The 22,421-nt window shown below is 33.9% G+C and overlaps 4 protein-coding genes across 6 annotated transcripts; 3 read left to right on the top strand and 1 right to left on the bottom strand.

Moving 5' to 3' along the window:
* Window positions 1–217: 217 nt before the first annotated feature.
* On the top strand, window positions 218–7,978 carry LOC100243936 (probable inactive leucine-rich repeat receptor-like protein kinase At3g03770). Its single transcript, XM_019226625.2, has 9 exons — window positions 218–521; window positions 621–770; window positions 966–2,364; window positions 2,464–2,597; window positions 3,207–3,450; window positions 4,542–4,753; window positions 4,828–4,853; window positions 5,522–5,633; window positions 7,603–7,978. The coding sequence occupies exons 3-9, from the start codon at window positions 1,011–1,013 to the stop codon at window positions 7,831–7,833; spliced, it is 2,313 nt and encodes a 770-aa protein (XP_019082170.1). The 5' UTR covers window positions 218–521; window positions 621–770; window positions 966–1,010; the 3' UTR covers window positions 7,834–7,978.
* Window positions 7,979–9,667: 1,689 nt separating this feature from the next.
* Window positions 9,668–13,885, top strand: LOC100266261 (argininosuccinate synthase, chloroplastic). The gene is made up of 10 exons (XM_002283503.5): window positions 9,668–9,913; window positions 10,285–10,343; window positions 10,446–10,539; window positions 10,677–10,815; window positions 11,191–11,239; window positions 11,324–11,506; window positions 11,624–11,698; window positions 11,787–11,972; window positions 12,891–12,979; window positions 13,058–13,885. Exons 1-10 carry the CDS (start codon window positions 9,775–9,777, stop codon window positions 13,608–13,610), a joined length of 1,566 nt encoding a protein of 521 aa, XP_002283539.2. The 5' UTR covers window positions 9,668–9,774; the 3' UTR covers window positions 13,611–13,885.
* A 288-nt stretch (window positions 13,886–14,173) lies between these two features.
* Window positions 14,174–17,110, top strand: LOC100261051 (probable adenylate kinase 7, mitochondrial). Its single transcript, XM_002279697.5, has 4 exons — window positions 14,174–15,045; window positions 15,402–15,542; window positions 15,666–15,908; window positions 16,735–17,110. The coding sequence occupies exons 1-4, from the start codon at window positions 14,698–14,700 to the stop codon at window positions 16,900–16,902; spliced, it is 900 nt and encodes a 299-aa protein (XP_002279733.1). The 5' UTR covers window positions 14,174–14,697; the 3' UTR covers window positions 16,903–17,110.
* Window positions 17,111–17,721: 611 nt separating this feature from the next.
* LOC100255963 (protein ROOT INITIATION DEFECTIVE 3) lies at window positions 17,722–22,154 on the bottom strand. 3 transcript variants are annotated; one of them, XM_002279716.5, is made up of 8 exons: window positions 21,659–22,154; window positions 19,969–20,082; window positions 19,669–19,802; window positions 19,385–19,529; window positions 19,089–19,291; window positions 18,839–18,960; window positions 18,334–18,566; window positions 17,722–18,165 (listed from the first exon to the last, which is right to left on the bottom strand). In XM_002279716.5, the coding sequence occupies exons 1-8, from the start codon at window positions 21,902–21,904 to the stop codon at window positions 17,917–17,919; spliced, it is 1,446 nt and encodes a 481-aa protein (XP_002279752.3). In that variant the 5' UTR covers window positions 21,905–22,154; the 3' UTR covers window positions 17,722–17,916. The 3 variants fall into 3 exon arrangements, with proteins under 3 accessions (XP_002279752.3, XP_010663732.1, XP_010663731.1); XM_010665430.3 differs by having other exon boundaries at window positions 18,334–18,465; XM_010665429.3 differs by having other exon boundaries at window positions 18,839–18,957.
* Window positions 22,155–22,421: the final 267 nt, after the last annotated feature.

Genomic DNA, 22,421 nt, shown 5'->3' with positions numbered 1-22,421 from the left:
GGGAGTAGAGTTGGGTTTGTCCATTATAGAGTTGAATGATAGAAAAGTACAGAATTAATAGGAAAAACTTAAAAGTTCCAAATCAAAACCATCCATGGGCCAATATTTTCATGCTTCAAAACAAGAGGATTTTCACTGGTTTTTGACGGAGAAGTAGAAATTCTTGGCTTTAAAAGTGAAAAAAAGACATGGTAGTCATTCAAGACAATGACATGGGCTGTCTTGTCTTCCAATCCAATATCCTCCTCAGCCATTTTTCTAATTTTTCTCAAGTTGCAACAAAAAATAACAGATAAAATTTTGTTTTTCCTTGGCTTACTGCTATTCTCACTGTTTACCGTTCACCTTCTCCAGCTCACTTTGAGAGAGAGTGTCAACTTCCAACCAATTTACAAGCGAAGACCCACTTCTATTAATGGCAGAAACCTCTCAATCTTCAAGGGAAAAGCACCATGTGGGAGCAGTAAATGCTGTAACTCTGAGTAATCTCACTTCTTAAATCCTCAGATTTTCAGCAGGAGGCAAGGAACTTTATAACTGTTCTTGATTCCTAGTTTTGTTTTTGTTGTTTTTTGTTTTTCCTGTTTCTGGGATATTGAAGTAAAATGACTGTTTCACAGATCACAAAAGGAGATGTTTGTTCCATGTCGCTTCATGGGGTTGCTGAAAAGTGAAACATGGTTCTTTTGATGAATTATAGGGGCTAAATCTCTGCATTTTCTCCCTTTTTTGAGCCCATTACTGAAGAGCTTCACCTCTGGGCTTCCAAGGTAGGATCTTCAGTGCCTTGCTGTATCGCCTTACTGGGGTTTATGGCTTCTCCATAATCACAGAAACCCACATAACAATATTGATTTGCCCCAACTTTTTGTGGGTTGCTCTCTGTTTCAGTGAAAAAGGGTTGTTTTCCTTGTTTTTTAATCTGTGATAGGTTTTATTGGGTTCTCTTATTGCCACATTTTCAGATACTGTATTTCTTCATCAAGAATCCATAAGAAAGGGTCTTTACCATGGGCTATTTGAGTTTGCTTTTGCTGATATTTCTTTCATGGAATTTCTTCATCTTGGGTACCCATCAACTGCAATCCTCTCAAACCCAAGTGCTTCTTCAGCTAAGAAAGCAGCTTGAGTATCCAGTTCAGTTAGAGATTTGGAAGGACCATACCTTAGATTTCTGTTATTTATCATCTTCCACACAAGTAAACATCACCTGCCAAGACAGCTTTGTCACAGGGATCAAGATTATGGGTGATAAGACTGTTAAGGATAGTAATTTTGATGGGTTTGCCATTCCAACTGTAACTCTATCTGGGGCCTTCTCTATGGATTCTTTTGTGACAACTCTGGCCAGGCTAACCAGCTTGAGAGTTCTTAGCCTGGTGTCTTTGGGCATTTGGGGTCCACTGCCAGACAAAATTCATCGGTTATCTTCACTTGAATACTTGGATTTGAGTTCCAATTTTCTCTTTGGTTCAGTTCCTCCTAAGATCTGTACAATGGTGAAGCTCCAAGCTCTTTCACTTGATGGCAATTACTTCAATGGTACAGTGCCTGATTGCTTGGATTCACTATCGAATCTAACAGTTCTGAGCCTGGGGAACAATCGTTTGAATGGTCCATTCCCAGCTTCAATTCAGAGGATCGCCACTCTCAGTGATCTTGACTTCTCAGGCAATGAGATATCCGGAAAATTGCCTGATCTAAGCAGGTTAACTAGTCTTCATTTGCTGGATATGAGTAAAAATAAATTGGATTCCAAACTACCTGCTCTGCCCAAAGGGGTGGCCATGGCTTTCCTCAGCAACAACTCTTTCATGGGTGAGATTCCTCAGCAATATAGCCGACTAGTTCAACTTCAACACCTTGATTTGTCATTCAATTTTCTCACAGGAACACCCCCAGAAGCACTTTTCTCTTTGCCCAACATCAGTTACTTGAATTTGGCATCAAACACTTTGAGTGGATCGCTTTCCAACCATATACACTGCAGCAGTGAGCTTAGCTTTGTCGACATATCAAATAATAAGTTAACAGGTGGATTGCCTTCATGTTTGAGCACTGCATTAGATAAGAGAGTTGTTAATTCTGATGGGAATTGTCTGTCCATCGGTTTCCAGCACCAGCATCCTGACTCTTACTGCATGGCAGTCCCAGTAAAGAAGAAAGAATCGAGAAGCAAAGATATGGGAATATTAGTGGCTGTCATTGGGGGGGTCTTTGTTGCTACTCTGCTTCTGGTTTTTGGCTGTTTCTTTGTGTGTAAAAGATGTTGTTCACGGAGTATATCAGAGCAGCATTTATTGCATAAGACCGTGCAAGAGAACTCGACAACTGGGTTATCCTCTGAGCTTCTAACAAATGCAAGTAGGTCATCCATTTCATGAGAAAATTCTACAAGTTTTTCCATGCCAATATAAACATTTACCATATATAATGGCAATAATACTCTTCTCTGTTTTTCAGGGTTTATCCCTCAAGTAGCCAAATTGGGAACAGAAGGTGTTCCAGTGTGCCGGGTGTTTTCTTTGGAAGAGTTAAGGGAAGCTACAAACAACTTTGATCGGTCTACCTTTATGGGTGATGGTTCAAATGGGAAGGTAACATCCAAAAATTACACCAAGGTCTAACAATTTCACACTATAGGTTTACTAGTGATTTTTTCCTTTTCTCGGTTGTACTGCATTGTTGATTACTGAAAATTTGGGAAGTCAGCAGAGTCATGCATTCTCTTTTGGTTTCAAAACATTGATGTTTTTTATACTCCATGTTGCTTGACATAACATACGATCAGTTAGCCTTTATTCGGAAAGTTAAAAAGTTACTAACCTCAATGCATGCCTGATATGCTATTAGCAACAATACTTTATAAGAATTTACATAGGACAAATGCAACGTTCATGTTCTGTGGGAATCCACGAACGATTGCATTTTTTTTGGCCACATATCTGCTGGTTTCTATACATTTTATTTAGGTGCTCTGAAAGGAACAACCAAACAACTAATCCCATTTATATATATCAAGAATGTCATGTATGCCTGCCGCCTTGTAAGCAAAGTTACAGAAATTGAACCCCTTTAGCTGCCTTCTTAGTGCTTCCTTTTTTTTTTCTTCTTATGGATGATGAAGGTGATGGAAGATTGACTCATCTACTTCAGCATTTATTTCCACTTCACAGCCATTTTTCAATCTCTACTTCATTTTGCAGCTTTACAAGGGACGATTGGAGAATGGAACCCAAGTAGCTATAAGGTGTCTGCCTTTGTCAAAGAAGTATACAATCCGAAATCTTAAGCTGAGGTTGGATTTGATTGCAAGGCTTCGCCACACACATTTGGTTTGCCTTTTGGGGCATGGTATTGATACTGGTGGTCGAGATGATTCCAGTGTATACAAAGTTTTTCTCATTTACGAGTATCTGCCTAATGGGAACTTTCGCAGCCATCTCTCTGGTATGTCTACATCATTCAAAAGTAATGGCATCTATTTTGCTGATCCCATCTGGTTTATATAAAATACTATTGACTGTCTATAATCTCGGTACTGTCCTATAGACAGTTCACCTTTTCATGTTGTTTCTTTCAATTATCAACCAAATTAGGCCATGTCACTGTACTTGGGGAGACCTAGGGCCCGTTTAGAAATGTTTTCAAAAACAGTTCTTGATTGTTTTTGTAAACAAAGTTATGTTTCAAATTCAAATGTGAAAAACAGTTTTCTTAGCTTCTTCTCAATGATGGTAATACCTACTTATGTACAATGCAGAAGTTTCTGAAGTATTTTCTATATTTTCAATTGTTGCTCAGAACATCTACAAAAAACAACTCACAAGACTTAAAATTTGTTATGGAAAACAACCTGTTTTCAAAATAAATCATCAAAAACCTGTTTTCTGTCGAAAGTTTTTGAAAAATGGTTTCCAAACAGGGCTAGTCTTCCCTCTGAAATGCAGTCACTTTCTCTAAATTCTAGTTTTGAGAATTGTACAAGGATTAAAAAGGTTTGCTACATAAGCTACAGGCTTCATATGTTTAAGCAAAAATAAATCAATGAGCATTACAATGGTTGTTTCCATGAGACTTGTTCAAAGTTCAAGCTTGGGGATTACAGGCCTTCTTTCCATGAAAGATCAGAGGATTGCATACACAATACACATAAATGGATGGTCTCTAACCCGGAAAATATGAAATGTGGAATACATATGTTGGAGAAAACAGGTCCATAGTATGAGGAAACTCCATCTGATTTTGTACCCTTGTCCCAAATGGAAAACTGATATGGGCTTGTATTATTGGAACTGAACCTTCAAAATAAATAGGAATCACACTCAATTTGATTAAAAATCTGTTTGGTAGTGATTCTAGAAGTGCCTCTAACCTTTTTAGGACTTGAAATTTTTTATCAAAAGAGTCGTTTTCAAGTGTTAGAAAGACTCAGAAACATTTCCTAGAATCACTAGAATCACTGTCAAACGAGCTCTAAGTAGTATATATTTACTTCTTGGGTTCTTTCTGATTATCATCTAGCTAAATTATATATGCAGAGAATGGTCCAGAAAAGGCTCTGAAATGGTCAGAGAGATTGTCTGTTCTAATTGGAGTTGCCAAGGCTTTGCACTTTCTGCACACTGGAGTTATTCCTGGTTTCTTCAACAATCGACTGAAGACGAATAATATCTTGCTGAATGAGCATGGGATGGCAAAGTTGAGTGACTATGGGCTCTCCATTATCTCAGAAGAGAATGACAAACATGGGGTAGGTCTCCTTACTTTGTTGATTCTAGCAAAAATTTCCAGTCCCAAGTTGTAAATGGTGTTTTCCTTTTGTAGGAAAAAGGGGATGGCCTGAAGTCATGGTAAGGATTTTCTATAGTGAAGAAACACCTAGTTGTAATCCATTGAAGAAGTTTCTTGCATGTTTGGCTCTTGGAAAATAAGAAGGAAAGAAAAATATCAAGGAAAATGGTTTTTATTTTTTATTTTTTTTATATTTGGAAAAAAGGTGAGGAAAAAAACAAAGGAAAAAATAGAGGAAAATGTGTAATATTTGCTTTCGTATTTTTTTTTTTAAAAATAGGTGGGGAAAGTTTGAGGGAAGTTCATTTTCTCATAATTCAATTTTCTCTTCCTCAAATTTTCATCAATAGTCAAATAAGATAAAATTTTTATAAATTTTCCCGCTCTTCTTATGTCCTTAAAAAATTTCTCCTTGTTTTCTTTCCCTCAAACTTTCCATGAGACAAACACGAGACTATATTTGGTTTCTGAAAAGTTTGAGGAGAAAAAAATAATGAGAAAAAATTTATATAAAATTGTTGAGGAAGATATAGAAAGGGAAATCTTTTAGCATTTTTTCTCCTCTTTTCCTTTGTATTATTTTTTTCTTGTCTTTTTTCATGATGTCCAATCATTAAATTTTTTTTAAAAAATTCTTTATTTTCTTTCCTTCCTTTGTACTTTCTGGACCAAACATGGCCTTGGTATTTTGAACAAACATGTAACTATGTGGAATCCATGCATGCAGGCAAATGACAAAATTAGAAGATGATGTGTATAGCTTCGGATTAATATTGCTTGAGTCATTGGTTGGACCGTCGGTTTCTGCAAGAAGGGAAGCGTTTCTACAAAATGAAATGGTATGCACCAAACCTATGACATAATACAGATTAAATTTCATTTTTATAGCAAATGACAAGTGCCCAAGAATCACATATGAGTTCTTATGAACAAAAAGAGTTTTTCCTTTCTATTCTTAGGGCATTTCTACTTGATTCCTTTCCTCCCTGATAAAGAACAAGGGGTTTTTTTCCCTTTTCTCATTCCTTGAATGAGAAATTCATGTTGGCTTATTTTTAGTTCCAAAAAATATTAAGAAAAATGATTTTCTCATATATAATTTTGAGATGAAAAATAACAAAAAAAGAAAAAGAAAATATGTTTAAAACTAATTAGAAATTAGGCTATGTTTGGTTATCATAAAGTTTGAAGGAAAATGTGAGGAAAAGAAAATGGAGAGGACAAGTAGAAGAAAAAGTAAAAAATAAATTTAAAGTTAATAAATTATTTTTATATATTACTTCAAACATTTTTCATAGATTTAACTCTTTTGTTTATGGATTAAATAATTTAAAAATATACAAATTTTTTTAATAATTATATATATATATATTTTTTGCATTTTTCATAATAAAACCAAACATAAGAAAATCATTTTAAAATTTTTTTTTTTCTTAATACTTTTAAGGTGCCAAACATAACCTAAATATTTTTAAATTATTTATTCTTTATATTAAAAAAAAAACAAATTAGGTTTGAAGTGAGAGAAAAAAAATTATTTATTGCTTTTAACTTTTTTTTTTATTTCCTTATACTTTTTCTCTCTTTTTTTTACCTCTCGTTTTCTTTCAAAAATTTTAGAATCCAAACATTGCAAAAAGAAACTCATTCTTCCCTTTTTTCATAAATGGGTTCGAGGGATCAAATTTTGTATTTTGTGAATGAATTAACTAATTTACCCTTATGTCCCTCGTAGGGAATAATGGTTATTAATAAAATATAATAATATATTACTGGTATTGTAGTTATTTTTTATGTCACTAATAATTTTTATTAATAAAATTAAATATTTTTAATTCTATATATAGAAAAAAAATGAAATTCCTTTGTATAATCATTTAATAATTTTTTTTCTTTCCCGTACAAATTATAAATCAGTTTTATAATTTTATTCCCATTTGTTTTCTCATAATTTTATAAATATTTTAGTAAAATTTTTAATTCTAATTTTGATTGCCGGGCCTTGTTTGGAAACTATTTTAAGCTATTGCTATTATTTAGAAAAAAAAAAAAAAAATTTCTAACTTCAAAAACAAAATTAATAAATTTTGAAATGAAAAGGGTATTTTAAGAATTTGTTTTGAAAATAGGATAATTTTTTAGAAAAAATTTGAGGTATTTTTAAAATGTTTTTTTAGAGTCTAAGAAACAATTGAGAGACAAGAGTTAGATAATTTTATTTATTTTTGTATTTTGCATAATTACATAGGCTGAAAATTTTGTCTTTATATAAGTTATTAAATGGAATTTTGTCACTTAGAAACAATTTAGAAATATTTTTAAGAATTATTTTGAAAAATTTAGGGTATGTTTGGAAGTTGTTTTGAAAAATAATTTTTTATTATTAACAAGAGGAAAACATGTTTGATAAGAAGAAAATGTGGTGTTTTTTAAAAACATATTTTCATCAATTTTATTTTATTTTTTTAAAAAATAATAAAATAATTAAAAATAAAACACTGTAAATAAAATTTATTTAAAAAAAATTTAGAACATCGGAAGCAAGTTTAATTTTTTTTTTTTTTTTTGTCTTCGAAGACTTTTGTTTTATGTAACATATAGAATATTTTTCAAAACCTATTTTCAAAAACTGCTTTTGAAAACATTTTTCAAACAAACCCTTATTTTTTTAAAACATCATGGAATAACTCTCATCCTCTTTCCTTTTCATCCTATTCATTTTTTCCTTTTTTTTTTTTTGGGTCTACACTTTAAGAATTGTTGATTGAAAATCCATGGAACCCTAAAGCTCTGGTTTCCTTTTCACAGGCATCTTTTGGGAGCCAGGACGGTCGGAGAAGAATAGTGGACCCAACTGTACTTGCCACTTGTTCACAAGAGTCTCTATCCATTGCCATTTCCATAACAAACAAATGCATTTCTCTTGATTCCTCGACCCGCCCATCTGCGGAGGATATCCTCTGGAACTTGCAGTATGCAGCTCAAATCCAAACCACAGCGGACGGCGATCAGAGGACGGACACGGCACCGTATCACTGATGAGGTTACTTCCATGTCTTCTTCTTTGGCCAGCTCCTAGGTCACCAGTGTAAAGGGCAAGAGCTTTCTTACTTGTTGCATAGATCAATCCTTTCTAGTTACTCAATTGCATTTCCAAATAAAATTTTCAGATATGCTTTCTTAAGGATGAATGGATGCAGGAGACTTTGTAAAGTTAGATTAGGGTCTTTATTGCTAGCAAATGACAGGTTTTTAATTTAAAAAAGGGAGAATTATCTTTTAGGGGTAGATGGTCCCCAAATTAACAAAAGGTCCATATAACTCTTCAAATTGAGTTGAAGGATATGAAATAATAACGGATAAATATACCCTTTAAGAACATATATAAAATATTTTATAAAATTAAGTTAAATAAATTTTTTTTCAATAATTTTTTTTTTCAAAAATACTAAATTAAATAAAAGTAGTTTTCAAAAATATTAAATTAAATGATTTTTTTTTCAAAAATATTAAATTAATTTTTTTTTCAAAAATATTAAATTAAATTAAAGTATTTAAAAAAATATTAAATTAAATATTTTTTTAAATATTAAATTAAATAAATTTATTTTTAAAAAATATTAAATTAAATAAAAAATATTAAATTAAATAAAAGTATTTTTCAAAAATATTAATTTTTTTCTCAAAATCAACAAAGGGCATTTTTGGAAATACTGAAGAATGATATCCTTCAACTCAATTTCCATACTTTCATTGAGTCTTGAGCTCAATTTAAAGAGTTACATGGACCTTTTGTTAATTTGGGGGCCCATCTACCCCCAAAACATAATTCTCCCTTTAAAAAACATGTTTGACATTTTTTATTTTCCAGAAAAATAGGTTTTAATAGGTGCAAAAACAGTTTTTTTTTTTTTAATTAAAAAATAAGAAAACTTGTCTGAGAATTAAAAATTGTTTTCTGTTTTTATTTTTAAGAACAAAAAAATAAGGTGTTTTTCAAGAACATTTTAAAATTTTTTATATTGTTTTTACTTGTTCTTTTATGTTTTATAAAACAAAAATATGTTTGAAAACTTAAAATATTTTTAACCTATTTTTAATATTTTAAAATATATTTTACAAATAATTTTTATATTTAATGTTTTATTTTTAATAATTTTACATGTTTATAAAATTATTTTTTAAAGTAATATTAAAAAAATAAGTGAAGACAATAGAAAATAACTAAAACATATTATCTGAAAATATCTTATTTCATATTTTTAAAAACAAAAAATAGAAAATAGTTTTTTATTTATTTTGAAGAACAAAAAACTATTTTTAAAAATAATTATCAAACATACCTTTATTTCTCACAACATATCAAATCATTTTTTTTTATAAATTTTTCTTATCTTTGTCCTTTTTCTTTAGATTTTTTCTTTGTATTTTATTTTCATTAATTTAAAAAAAAAACCAAATATAGTAAAAAAGTTGGAAGAAAATAAAATATAAAAGAAAAGGAAAAGGAAAAGATAAGAAAAAAAAAATTTTCCTTATTTATTCTTTAAGGAAAAGTTAAGAAAAAAAATAAAAATAATAAGAAATATACTTCATTCATTTTTTTTAAGAAAAATAAAATAAATTCTTTTACATTTTATTCCTTCATTTACTCCATACTTTATTTTCTTAATAAAAAATATTTTTTATTATTAAAAATTTATTTGAAGTGGTTTGTAATTTGTAATCGGAGGAATTGTTATTAAAATTAAAAAAATTACATCAATCTTATTTATGGAATATTAATATTTCAACGAAATTTATATATATATATATATTTAAATATCAAATTTATTTATTTTTAATTCAAAATATTTGATGGTGAAATTGGGAGCCGCCAGAGAATCACCGTGGCAACACTGGCGATAGAAAGTCCGAATCACGTGGGGGTTCCTTCAAAACGGCGTCGTTTACCCGATGCTTAAACCCTAGCTGTTTTATATGCCATATATAAGCTGCAATTCTCTGACTAGTCACAACTGGAAAGAACGAGAGCTCTGTTTGGAGGCTACAATGGCTCAGTTGCAGGCTATTTCTTCGTATTCCTCGACCGATCTCCTTTTCCGTCGACCCAAACTAGGTTTTTTCCCCCTCAACCTTTTAATTTTCATGTAATTTTCTTATCTACTTAAGAAAAAAATTCCCGGAATTTTTTTGTTTTGAATTTTTTTGGCAATGAGGGAAGAATTTTTCTGGGAAGAAGATTTTATAAGGTTTGCTAAGTTAGTTTAGGGTAAAAAGATGAACTTTTTTTCTGGAGAAAATGCCCTTTTTTTTTTCTTTTCCTCTATGGGAGTAGGGTTACAGGGGTTAACTGAACCATATTCAATTAATTTTGCTACTGATATTCATGTAGATTGAAATGCAAACAAGCTGCAGAATTTGATAAGAAATTGGACAAATACATTTTTGTGATTTTAAGTGAAATGGGGAATTTATTTTTGTTTTCAGAGTCATCTCCTTATCATGATAAGTTGTACTGGTGGAGGCAGTTGCCATTTGTCCCAGAGGTAGTTCTGATTTTAATAATGTCGTTGCTTTATCAGTTTTGTTTGAAAATACCTCTTTTTATTTATGTTGATTTTGGTTATGGGTTTAATTTTGTTTACCAGCTAGGGACAAGGGGGAGTGGGATTAACGGGCAGGCCATTGTTCATAACAATGGAAGTCTTTTCCAAAATCTTACTCGAGTTCATAGCAATCAAGGTGAGAGTTGAGACAAGGGTGATCATATGAAATGTAGCTGACAATGTCTTCATGTTTAAAATCTTTGCTATTTTCTGTTTGAGGTTGAATTTGGCCTTACTTTGTTCATTTTTTTACCCAAATGATATCAAATTCAGCTATTCGAGCCGTTGTAAGCAGTGAGAAGGAGACCGTCACATCGGGTGCTTCAAATGGTGGTTTACGTGGAAAATTGAATAAAGTGGTTCTGGCCTATAGTGGTGGCTTGGACACTTCTGTTATTGTCCCCTGGCTGAGGTATACACGTTGTTTGTGTTTTGTCTTTAAAACATCCGCGGGGCAAATTGGCAGTAACTACCTCTTCTTTGTGGAAAGCACCTTCCTAATTTTAATATCTTTAACTGTTGCTCCTACTGGATACTGGTGAACAGCAGGTCCACCTGCAGCCTATGTGGATAAGATCAAAGCGATCTTGCAAAAATTTTCTTCATTAAGTTTTTAGTATATGTGAGAAGGTTAAGTTCAAAGAAAGACTGATAATAGATAGATAGCTTTGTTCCCATAAGTCTCAAATAAGAGGCCGGCACTCAGGCATTCATGTTGAGTTCATGCATGTTTGAGATGCATGAAACTTTTTCGTTCTCATGTTGCTAAATCATTTTCTGTTTTCAGGCAAAATTATGGCTGCGAGGTTGTTTGCTTCACTGCAGATGTTGGTCAAGTATGTTATGAATAAGAAAATTTTACTACAAAATTGATTTCTTTTTTGAAGCTTATATGGTGCTATTTTTGCCAAATTTTATAGGGTATAAAGGAATTAGAGGGTTTGGAAGAAAAGGCCAAGGCAAGTGGGGCTTGCCAATTAGTGGTGAAGGATTTAAAGGAGGAGTTTGTGAAAGATTACATATTTCCTTGTCTACGAGCTGGTGCAATCTATGAAAGGAAGTACTTGCTAGGAACCTCAATGGCTCGCCCAGTAATTGCAAAGGTGATCCCATGGTGTTATATCTCATTTTGCTTTTACACTATATTAAAAGATTTCCCTTTTGTTTTTCTATGTATGTCTTTTAATTGTAGTATTTGATCCTATATTCATCTATGATAGGCCATGGTTGATGTAGCTAAAGAAGTTGGAGCCGATGCTGTTTCTCATGGATGCACAGGGAAAGGAAATGACCAGGCATGCATCGAGATTGTACTCAAAATATTAAAGCACCTCTTATATCCATTTCTAACTCTAAATTTCCTGCTCAATTTTTCATATTCAGGTCCGGTTTGAGCTTACTTTCTTTGCTCTAAATCCTGAACTCAATGTAGTAGCTCCTTGGAGGGAATGGGAAATTAGAGGGAGAGAAGATGCTATTGAATATGCGAAGAAACATAATGTGCCTGTTCCAGTGACCAAGAAATCAATTTACAGCAGAGATAGGAATCTGTGGCACCTCAGCCACGAGGTAAGTCTACATGTTTATAATATGTGTTCTATATCTATTGAGTTACAGTAGTTTTTTCTTTAAAAAAATTGCATTAAGGTTGCAGTTAAATCTTTTGCTCAATGAGATTTTTAAGTGTACATATAGTTTTCAGAACTAATATTGCAAATATCAAGACCATTCTATATAATTCTGAGGCATTTCATAACATTCTGGGCCCCATAATTTTCTCTATAGTTCAGGAGTACTAGAACCTTCAACCTAATTATATAAACAGGTTTAAGGTTCATTTGCACAAGCATGACATCTAGTTAGCATAGGTTTCCATTGGCTTGTAACTTGGGTGAGTGGGATCTGTTAGGGATTTAATCGACACAATCCCATGAGTAAAGTGCTTCATTGATGGTCCATTCTCTTCTAGCTCTGTCTAACATGGGCTTAATTTCTTAGTTTGGGTTAAGTTTAAGACATCTGCAGGCCTCTCACACAAAGATTTTGTTTGGGTTTGGATGCTCCACTTCTCAGCCTAGACCCATCATACTTGAGATTGCATTTGGATTGTACCAAAGTTCGGTTCTGAGCAATTAGTTATAAATTTATATATTTTCAAATTATTTTGTCTTTATATTGAAGAGGAAAAATAAGTAAAATAAGTTTGAAATAGTAGTATATAAAAATAATTTATTGGTTTTAAATCTATCATTTATTTTTCTTTTTTTCTACTTTTCTCTCTATTTTCTTTCCTTTTTATTTTCCGGGAATCAAGTATAGCCTTAAAGTTGTCTTCAAATTACATGGCTCTGACTTTCATGGTACATTCATTTTTTTAATAAGGTCATTCAATTGATCTCTTTCTTTCTTTGTTCTTTTTGCTTCATTTTTCCTCTCTCTTCCCTCTCTTCCCTTTCATTTTTAACTTTTAGTCTCGTGACATTGAAGGGAGACATTTTGGAAGACCCAGAGAATGAGCCAAAGAATGATATGTACATGATGTCTGTTGACCCAGAACACGCTCCCGACCAGCCTGAGTAAGTTCCTACTCTTTTAATTTTGTATTTTCAACATTTTCTGATTGCTTGTAATCCCCCTGAATCCAATTCCTGCAGATACATAGAAATTGGGATGGTTTCAGGCCTGCCTGTGTCGGTCAATGGGAAGGAGCTCTCTCCAGCATCTCTTCTATCTAAGCTAAATGAAATTGGTGGAAGACATGGAATTGGGCGTATTGACATGGTTGAAAACAGGCTTGTTGGAATGAAAAGCCGCGGAGTCTATGAAACCCCTGGTGGAACCATTCTTTTCACTGCTGCCCGTGAACTGGAATCTCTAACACTTGATCGTGAATCAATTCAACAGAAAGACTCGCTAGCTCTTAAGTATGCAGAACTAGTGTATGCAGGCAGGTGGTTTGACCCAATTCGCGAGTCCATAGATGCTTTCATGAAGAAGATCACAGAAACTACAACTGGGTCCGTGAGGCTCAAACTCTACAAAGGATCTGTCACTGTTGCCGGTCTCAAAAGCCCCTACAGCCTCTACAGGCAAGATATTTCATCGTTTGAGAGCGGGCAGATCTATGATCAGGCTGATGCTGCCGGATTCATTCGGCTCTATGGTCTTCCAATGAAGGTGAGAGCAATGCTTGAGAAGGGTATTTGATGATGATGTAGTTTCATATGTAAAAATAAGTTTTTGTTGAGGGGTTGAGTTTAGAATTGAGAATGCTAAGTGGGATAGCTTATTGCTTTCTGTATGAAACATATTTTTATGAAATCCCCTCTGCAGTCTATGATATTAGAAATTATGTAAGTTATAACAGATTCTTGGATAAAGCTTGGCAGAGGTGTGAAGTCTAGAGTAAATGCAGACAGTTGTATCCTTTTCCTTAGAATGATGGAATGGATTTGGGAAAGATAAAGGAAAATAATTTTTGTGAGGAGGCATTTTTTGTTTTTTATTTTTGAAAATAGTAAAAAATTTAGGAATTTTTATAAGGTAGGATTTTGCATATATAAAAATGCCTTTTAAAAATTTTAAAATGTAAGAAAATCCTCACATTTGAAAATTTTTGAGAAAACTTAAAAAAAACTTGGGGGTAAATTTTTATTTTTGTACAAGAGTTTTTATATTTTGTACAAGGGTTGTATAAGGGTATGAAGAGTTGAGAAAATGATTAGGGAAGTTAATAGGGTGGCACCATTTAAAATTTTTGTTATTTTTAAATTATAATTATAATTATATTAAATAAATTTTATAATTTTATGATTTTTGTTTTAAATTTTATAATTTTATGATTATAATTATATTTTTAAATTAAATATGTCAAAGAAAAAGGGAAAAAAATGAAAAAAAAAATATTTAATTTGATGTATAAAGTGGGTGGCACATTCGTGAGTGAGATGTGAAATGGATGATGTTAGGCTATAAAACGACGACGTTCGATGAAACGTGGAACAATTTGAAGCTTGAGAAGGGTCCGTTGTCTCACCGACGAATTCGAATATTCTCCTTTGGTTTCACTACACGTGTCGTTCTTCAAATACCCTATAGGCCCGTGGCTTCCACGTTTCAATTGTGTGGCATCTGATGTAAATAATTGACAAATTGATAGGGTGTTTCCAAACTTGCAATCTCCTTCGTCACAACCTCATTTCCCTGCCTTAAGAACCGCAACGTTTAGCTCCTTCACTCTCTACTCCAAACGTCTTCAGTTACCTCCAAAACACTGCGTTAGCTCTCCTCCGCCATGGCGGGACTCTGCCGCCTGAAATTGGCGGCGCCACTGCTGCTCCACCTTCGGAGACTCACTCTCAGCCGATCTTTCGGTGCAGCCGCAGCAGCTCAACCACAATTCAACGTCGATTACCATCCCGAGAGCGAGTACGAGCCCCTCCGTGGATCGGCTGCGGCGCCGATGGTAGATTCTGAAGGTTCGGCGCCGAGCAGAGGAGTGCAGTGGGTGTTCATAGGAAACCCCGGCGCAAAGAAGCACGTGTACGCAGGGAAACTCTCAAAGCTTCTACAGGTTCCTCACATTTCAATCGCGAGCCTCGTTCGGCAAGATCTTCATCCTCGTTCTTCACTTTACGAACAGGTCAGTTGTGTTCAATTGCCATTCTCTCCCTTTTTCTTGATTTCTTTGTTTTATTTTGCTTTCATAATATTAATTTCTGTGTCTATTGTTTTTGTATTCATCATATGTGTTTTCTGGCTCGATTCAATACCGCACTTTTTCTCTGAAAATGAAATCGTTTTTCTCATTTAAGTTTTAGAATGATTATGCATTTTTCTAAAGGGAAAATAATATTTTGAAAAATGAATTCAAGAAGATATACCAAAAATGATTTTCTGTTTCATTCTTATTTCCCTGTTTTTGAAGATAGAAAATAATTGTTTGTTTATCTTCCAAATCAGCTCATAATTCTTTTTTTCTTCTATTTGTGAGAATAGATTGCAAATGCAGTGAACAATGGTAAACTTGTTCCGGAGAATGTCATATTTGGATTGTTGTCGGAGAGGCTGGAAGCTGGATATTACAGAGGTGAGTGCGGGTTCATTCTTGATGGAATTCCTCGATCTGTGAGCCAAGCGGTAAGTTTCTGACAGAACGGCATAAAATTTTGGAAAATTTTTCCACTTTGATCATTTAGAATGTGATGATGTTATGTTTGTTTTATAGAACTAAAGGGCTCAGCTTCATCTTTATTACCGTAGGAGATCCTCGACCAACTTGCTGTCATTGATCTGGTTGTGAATTTTAAATGCGCTGATGATTTCTTTGTTGAAGACCGAGAAAGTGGCATTTCTTCCCATTGTAATGAATGTTGTAGCACAAACAACTCTGATTCTGTAACTCTGGACATTCCCACAAGGCCTGTTCAAGCAAAAATTGCAAAATCAGTCACTACTAGCAAGGAAGGTGCTTGGAAGGGAACAGTTCGGGTCTATTTGGAGCAGGTAATTCCAATATCTTCATGGCATAGACCTGTTTTATGATTTGAATCTCAATGTGAATTGTCAGCTCATAATGGTTTTTGTGTTTGATCTCTGCATTGAAATCATATTCCATCATTTTTTTTGTGTGCTCTGCTGTTTGGTCCATTCACATCTTTGCCCATTGTGAAGTTGGAATCCAGATTCCTTTTTTTTTTTTTGGCCTTGGGGATTAATTTGATGGGTTCTTCTATCATGAGCCTTCTTTGTTTTTGCCAAAACCTCATTCAAGAGCTCTATTGAGAAAATCTACTGTCGGGAAATGCTATGTGACTCCTGTTTGTTTGAGATAAGACCTCAAATACAAGTCATTTGTTTTTCCTAACTATTTTATAACTTCAACCTTTTCTTATATAAAAAGTTGGAAGTTGGAGAGTATAATGAGACTCCTGTTTGTTTGATCACTGCAACTTTGTCTCCTTAAATAAACAGATCCTATATAAAAACACAAGACTTATGCTTATGTTTGGTTTCTGGAAAATTTGGGGAAAAATGAGAGAGAAACAGAATAGAGAGGAAAAATAGGTAGAAGGAAAAAGTAAAGAATTTTTTTTTTTAAAGTCAATAAATTATTTTTCTATTCTACTGTAAACTCATTTCACTTATTTTTATTATTTTATATAAAGATTAAACAATTTCACCTTTTCTTTTCATTTTATTTTTCCCCTGCATTTTCCAGAACCAAACATAGCCTAAATGTTAGGATATCATATACTGAACTGCTTATACTTTGGGTTTATATTTGATAAGAAAAAATGTGACCAATTCAGTTTATTATGTTCTTTACCAGATCAAGCCACTAGAAGATTACTACAGAAAACAGAAGAAGCTTCTCAACTTTCAAGTAGGCAATGCACCTGGGGAAACCTGGAAAGGGCTATTGGCCGCATTACATCTCAAGCATGTAGATGCTAAGCATTCTTCACAGAAATTGACTGCCGGATTCACCAGTCATTGATCTTTGGACTACATATACTTTTCATTGAGGTTTTGACATTACTGTAACTACAAGTCATGTAAATGACAGGGTTAGCTTGAAGGTTCTGTACCAAATAGTTCAATAATATTGTTGGAGATCTCAGTTTCTCTAAAAATATCAAAGATGACAGTTTGTAAATGTAGTTTTGGCAGTTAAATGCAGAAGAAGCCAGATTTTCAAGCTTGAACTATGCAGTCTTTTCTCTTCAATGCAACTTTTGTTATTCTTTTCTGAGAAGCATCAAGTTTGTGAATGCACTTTGAGCTTTATTTTCTGTGAATCTTCACCCTTCAAATGAAAGAGTAAGAAATAGAATCTGTGCAAAAAGCATAGTTTTGAGCGTATTAAGAAGGTACAACAAATAAATGCCCTAAATTTCACTTCTGTTTTGCAGCATTTGAGAGGTGAAAATGGAAGAGTGGTAATGGCCCTTTATGAAGGCAATTGTTTTCAGATAAGCCCCATTTGAACTCTGCCTTTTGCTTCTTGCTCTAATATGTGAGGAAGGATATCTAAGAATGTGATATAAGTGAAAATAGGACTGTGCCCAAATAAATTTCCCAGCTATTTAGTAGTAGTTTCATTCACAATGCCTTTTTTCCCAACGTCGACTAGAACTCATTTTCTGTCCTTTTTTATGAAATTTGCATCCTCCATCCTACATAACAATGTATTTTATTTGAGTGGGCTTTGTATTAACACGGGATCAGAGGTATTCTACTATTACAATGGCTAGAAAAACACCAACAATATGATTGTTGAACTACCAGTAGATACTATGAACTTTGATAGCAAATATATCGGAACAAACACATAGAGAACAACATTATATCATATAGAACAATAGTTTCAAGGATAAGAATGGTTGACCAAGATTGATTTCATGCATTATTGAAACTTCCTAAGGGTAATTTTATTTCCTTTATACCACTCCTCCCACCCCCACACCAGAAACATTGATAAAAAGGAAAAGGGAAAAATCCAACATACTAGTCATTGATAACTTGGCAACTGTGATTGCTCCTCTTCCTGAATCCTTGAACTCTCAAGCATCGCCCTTTTTCTCTTTCTAGCTGCGGTTGAGTCTGCAGATAAGAGCAACCGGTTCTGCATCAAATCTAGTAAACGTGATTGCAAGTGCTTGTTCATCTCCATGACGTGCTTTGTCATTCTTGCAGCCCACATCCGGTTCTCTATACTTGTCTCTAGTTTCATTTGTATTGCTCCTGGTGTACATTCTTGCTGCCAAATTCATCAGGATTGCTTAATTCATACCAATATATGACTTTCCAATATGATTATATTTCCTTCTTATTCGCCTAGTATATATTATGGGCCATATCCTAATAGCTTTAGCTTAATATGGTATCAGAGCTATGATTGATATAGATATCAAGTTTAGAGAAAGACCTCCAGATCGAGAATCTGCTGGTTTAGTGAAACTGTGCTTTGGAAGCCAATAGTAGGGAGGTGAACTCTGTGGGAACAACATAAAGGTAGGAGAGTGATCATTCCCATGGATGAGTTGCCTGGCTGAGGATACTTGTCAAGCAAAGAAACACGGAACTGATTAGAGAATCGCTGATGGTTTGTCACAGAAAGCAGTGACGACTTTGGGATCACTACCATATTAGTAATTGCCCCTGCTTAGAGACGAAAATGACATTCTTAATTAATTACAACTATAAAAGATGAAGTGCATATAGATGGAAAACCAAACTGTAAAAGATAAAGAACTCCATTTGGTTGCTGAGAAAAACAGAGGAGATGAAGAAATATACATTAGTTTTCAGTTTTTCTTTTTGTATCCTCTAACTTCTTAGCATCCAAACAGAAGATTAGAAAATGGAGTGGTGAATCCTTCTAAGAAATAGAAAGATAAAACCTGCAAACCAGAAATGAAGATTATGGTCACCTTTTGGATGATTGAATCTTCTGATGATAACCCCACTGGCAACATCCCAGAGGTGGGCAGCGCAGTCCCTAGAAGCTGACACCAGACCCAATCTACTGAAGGCCAATGCAGTTATGGACCTGCTGCATTGTCAAGTGAAAAAATTGTCAGTTGAAAATTTGTGTATGCCTGTTAATACTATTAACATCCTGCCTGTGACAATCAACCATTCTCTAACAAATATCAATAAACTTAAACCACCATACAATACTTGTGTCCATTTAGCACAATCGGTCGATCCTCTGGAACTTTGAATGGATCCACCACCAGCCCAGTGTCAAGCATGCTAACAAAAATTCTCCCATCTGCGCTTCCAGAGAATAAGAGCTGCTCCCCTGGATCAAGAACAATAGCAGTTATTGCTGTTGGAAAAACTCGGGTTCGTAGAAGCCTACCCCTGATCAGGTCCCAAACCTAGAACATATAGGAGAATGCCATTCAGTAAAAGGTGTTTGTTATCAAAGACACATCACTAGCAGTAAGAACCACAATGTTTAGTTTTGTGACCTTGCACGTGCCATCAAGGGAGCTCGATACGAGAACTGGACTCGAGCTGCCTGATATAGATAACAGACCAGTTATAGAGGATGTGTGCTCCAACAAAGAATGGAACAAAGAAGGAAACCTTCCACAATCTGCGATGTCTAGCAAACTTCCATCCAAATTGATTAGAAGTTCACAGAAATGTATCATTTCAAACTTCTCAAGAAACAAACAAAATCTCTTGTTCTTGCTGTGAATCACAAAACCAACTAGTTATATCAAAAGGCGAGAAAGTTCAGATTTTTTACCTAATCATAGACCAAACCCGGATCATCCCATCGTCAGAACCAGAAATTAGAAGAGAATCATCATCAGAAAACACCATGCTAGTCAAAGATTTGTGATGGGCACGCCAAGTCTTGAGCAGTCTTCCATCAGCAACCTAGAAGTTTTTGCTCAAATGGTATAAGAAGAATATATTTCTTATTCTTAAGTTCTTCAGCTAACCCCATTAAAGGATTTGCAAACAAGAATAAGCTTCTTTATCCATTCTTACCAGGAAGTCGAAAAATTTAGAATGAAAGGTCATAGGGATAGCGCATACTAACCTCCCAAATATAGGCATTTCCCGAAGGAGCACCACCCACAATATATACACCATCCTTTGAGCATGACACTGGGCCGATGGCCTCCATTGGATAGTTTCGAAGGGGCGATTGAGGCTGTAGGTTACAACAATAAATATCCAAATTTAAGAAAAACTGATACTCTAAGCTTCAATCCGATACTTGCTATGCTCCTTAGTTTATAAGGTGACAATTCCCCTCAGCTTAGAAGGCAATGTGTCAAGTTTATGGTAACTCTGATCTCACTTTTTCAAATAATTAAACTCAAATTCATCAGAATTAGTAAAGTATAAACACGGAAGAAAATTGAAATCTTGGGAGAGGGGAAGGAAATAAGATTAGAAAATCAGCAGCTAATTGAAAATGAAAATTTGATATGACATGAGATATCAATGGCAATTACCAAACACCCATTTTGAGAATTGATGATTGCTACAACACACTATCAAAAAAGCAAAGCAAAACTGATATGAATTGGTAAAAACCTGATAAAGTTTTTCCTACAACGATCCAAAAAACCCACCTCATTAGTAATCAAATGATAATAAAAGCTTATTTGACAGTGATTTTAAAAAACATTTCTAATCTTTCTAACATTTGAAAGTTTTTATCATTCAAGTGTTAAAAAAACTTAGAAAAGTTTTTTAAAATCAGTACCTAACGCACTTTAAAAAGAATCATAAACGAAAGGAAACAAAAAACTAAGAACTGTTCGGAAGTATAATTTGATAAATTTTAGATTAAAAACAGTTTTTTTTAAAAATATTTTATTTAAGGCATTTTCAGGTTTGTTTAGAGTGATCTGACAAGTAATCGGAAACATTATAATAGACAAGGAATTTTTTGTTTTGTGTTTATAAGTGCATAGTAGAATAAGACGAGAAATTTGTTTTTCATATTTGGGTTCTTGGGTAGAATTTTGTTTTTGAAAATAGATGAAATCTTTTTTTTTTTTTGTCAAAAACTGATTTTTGAGAACTGTTTTTAAATAATGTTGAGAATCAGGGCTTAAGCATTTCAAAGATTAATCCCAATTCCCAAACACCCATAAGACCAAAACCCTTTTCTTTATTGCAGAAGACTAGATAATCATCACTGAAGAACACACCACACTGGTTCTTAGAGAATTCAGGAGACCCACAGAATTAAAGATCAAACAAGAATGGAAATTCAGAATCACCCATTTGAGGGATTAATTCCAGACTTTCAAATACCCAGAGAGAAAATCACTGAAATCATTGAAAACAAATTTAATTTGAATGAGAATTTGGGGTAAAGTGATTAGTAATTAAAATGAAATCTCCAGATTTCTATTACCCAGAAAGAAAATCACTGAATTCATTTGAAAAACAGATTGAGAATGAGAATTTGGGGGTAAACAAACAAAACAAACATGAATGGGTGATCAAAATCACCGACCTGACACTGAAATCAATGAAAACAGATAAGGATTGAATGAGAGGTTGGGGTCAACAAATTACAAAGAACAAACAGACAAAACAAAAGAAAAAAACAAACATGAATGGGCAAACAATGCACCACCCATTTGATCAAAGAGCAGTACCTAAACCCAAATACCCAGAAAGAAAAATGACAGAAACCATTGAAAACAAACACAGATTGAATGAGAAATTGGGGTCAAATAAAATAAAATCGATCACAAATTCACTACCTTATTCAAGGGCCAGATGAAGATGGCGCCACCACCAAGTGACCCATGCCTGTGAATCTGAGAAGCCACAAGGAACTGCTCTCTCAGACACAAGAGCCCATGGGGAGAAGCCGCACAGGTTGGAATGTGGAGAAGTTGGTCACCACTGACCATGTCCCACACTGTTATTCCCACACTCATACTCCTATCACTGCACACCACCAATGCCTCTCTTCCTCCACTCCAATCCATCTTTTTCTCTCTCATTTTCCCTCATTTTCTCTCATTTTCTCTCGTTTTCTCAGAGGTCAATTCCATATATGTATATATATATACAGAGGTGTGAAGCTATTCATGCAGAGGTTGGTTTCGGGACAATGCATATGGGTGCTGTGACGCTTGTCAACTATATTTGTGGAAGAGACAAAAGGTGGCAGAGTAATTTGCATTTCCTGCGCACCCCCTGCGCACTGTAGCAGCGGGTTCCCCGGGAAGTGTTTTTCATGTTCACACTCAACTAACCTGTCCACTGGCCTTTTCGTTGATTTCCATTTTTTTTATTTAGCGCCTTGTAATTTGTTTTTTAATTAAACACGTTTGTGGAGACTGGAAAGGGGTTTTTTTTTTTTTTTTTTTTTTAAATATATATTATTAAATAAATAAATTTTCACATTTGAAATACTTGAAAGTTTGAAAATTTTCTTATAGAATTTATTTTTTAAGCTAAATTAACCTCTGAAAAAAGGAAATATTTCATATTTTGGAAAATATTTAAATTTTTATA

This window comes from Vitis vinifera, chromosome 17 (assembly GCF_030704535.1).
Source record: "Vitis vinifera cultivar Pinot Noir 40024 chromosome 17, ASM3070453v1".
Taxonomy (NCBI): domain Eukaryota; kingdom Viridiplantae; phylum Streptophyta; class Magnoliopsida; order Vitales; family Vitaceae; genus Vitis; species Vitis vinifera.
This window is presented reverse-complemented; position numbering and strand designations above follow the sequence as displayed.

Bases quoted from the DNA above. Each gene is read 5' to 3' on its own strand.
- LOC100243936 (XM_019226625.2), top strand. From the start codon at position 1,011: ATGGGCTATTTGAGTTTGCTTTTGCTGATATTTCTTTCATGGAATTTC. The intron at 3,451-4,541 runs GTATGTCTACAT...TTATATATGCAG, and splicing joins CTTTCGCAGCCATCTCTCTG to AGAATGGTCCAGAAAAGGCT. The intron at 5,634-7,602 runs GTATGCACCAAA...TCCTTTTCACAG, and splicing joins CGTTTCTACAAAATGAAATG to GCATCTTTTGGGAGCCAGGA.
- LOC100266261 (XM_002283503.5), top strand. From the start codon at position 9,775: ATGCCATATATAAGCTGCAATTCTCTGACTAGTCACAACTGGAAAGAA. The intron at 11,699-11,786 runs GCATGCATCGAG...TTTCATATTCAG, and splicing joins CAGGGAAAGGAAATGACCAG to GTCCGGTTTGAGCTTACTTT. The intron at 11,973-12,890 runs GTAAGTCTACAT...GTGACATTGAAG, and splicing joins TGTGGCACCTCAGCCACGAG to GGAGACATTTTGGAAGACCC.
- LOC100261051 (XM_002279697.5), top strand. From the start codon at position 14,698: ATGGCGGGACTCTGCCGCCTGAAATTGGCGGCGCCACTGCTGCTCCAC. The intron at 15,543-15,665 runs GTAAGTTTCTGA...TTATTACCGTAG, and splicing joins CTCGATCTGTGAGCCAAGCG to GAGATCCTCGACCAACTTGC. The intron at 15,909-16,734 runs GTAATTCCAATA...GTTCTTTACCAG, and splicing joins TTCGGGTCTATTTGGAGCAG to ATCAAGCCACTAGAAGATTA.
- LOC100255963 (XM_002279716.5), bottom strand. From the start codon at position 21,904: ATGAGAGAGAAAAAGATGGATTGGAGTGGAGGAAGAGAGGCATTGGTG. The intron at 19,803-19,968 runs GTTAGTATGCGC...AAAAACTTCTAG, and splicing joins GAAATGCCTATATTTGGGAG to GTTGCTGATGGAAGACTGCT. The intron at 18,961-19,088 runs GTATTGTATGGT...TTGACAATGCAG, and splicing joins ATTGTGCTAAATGGACACAA to CAGGTCCATAACTGCATTGG.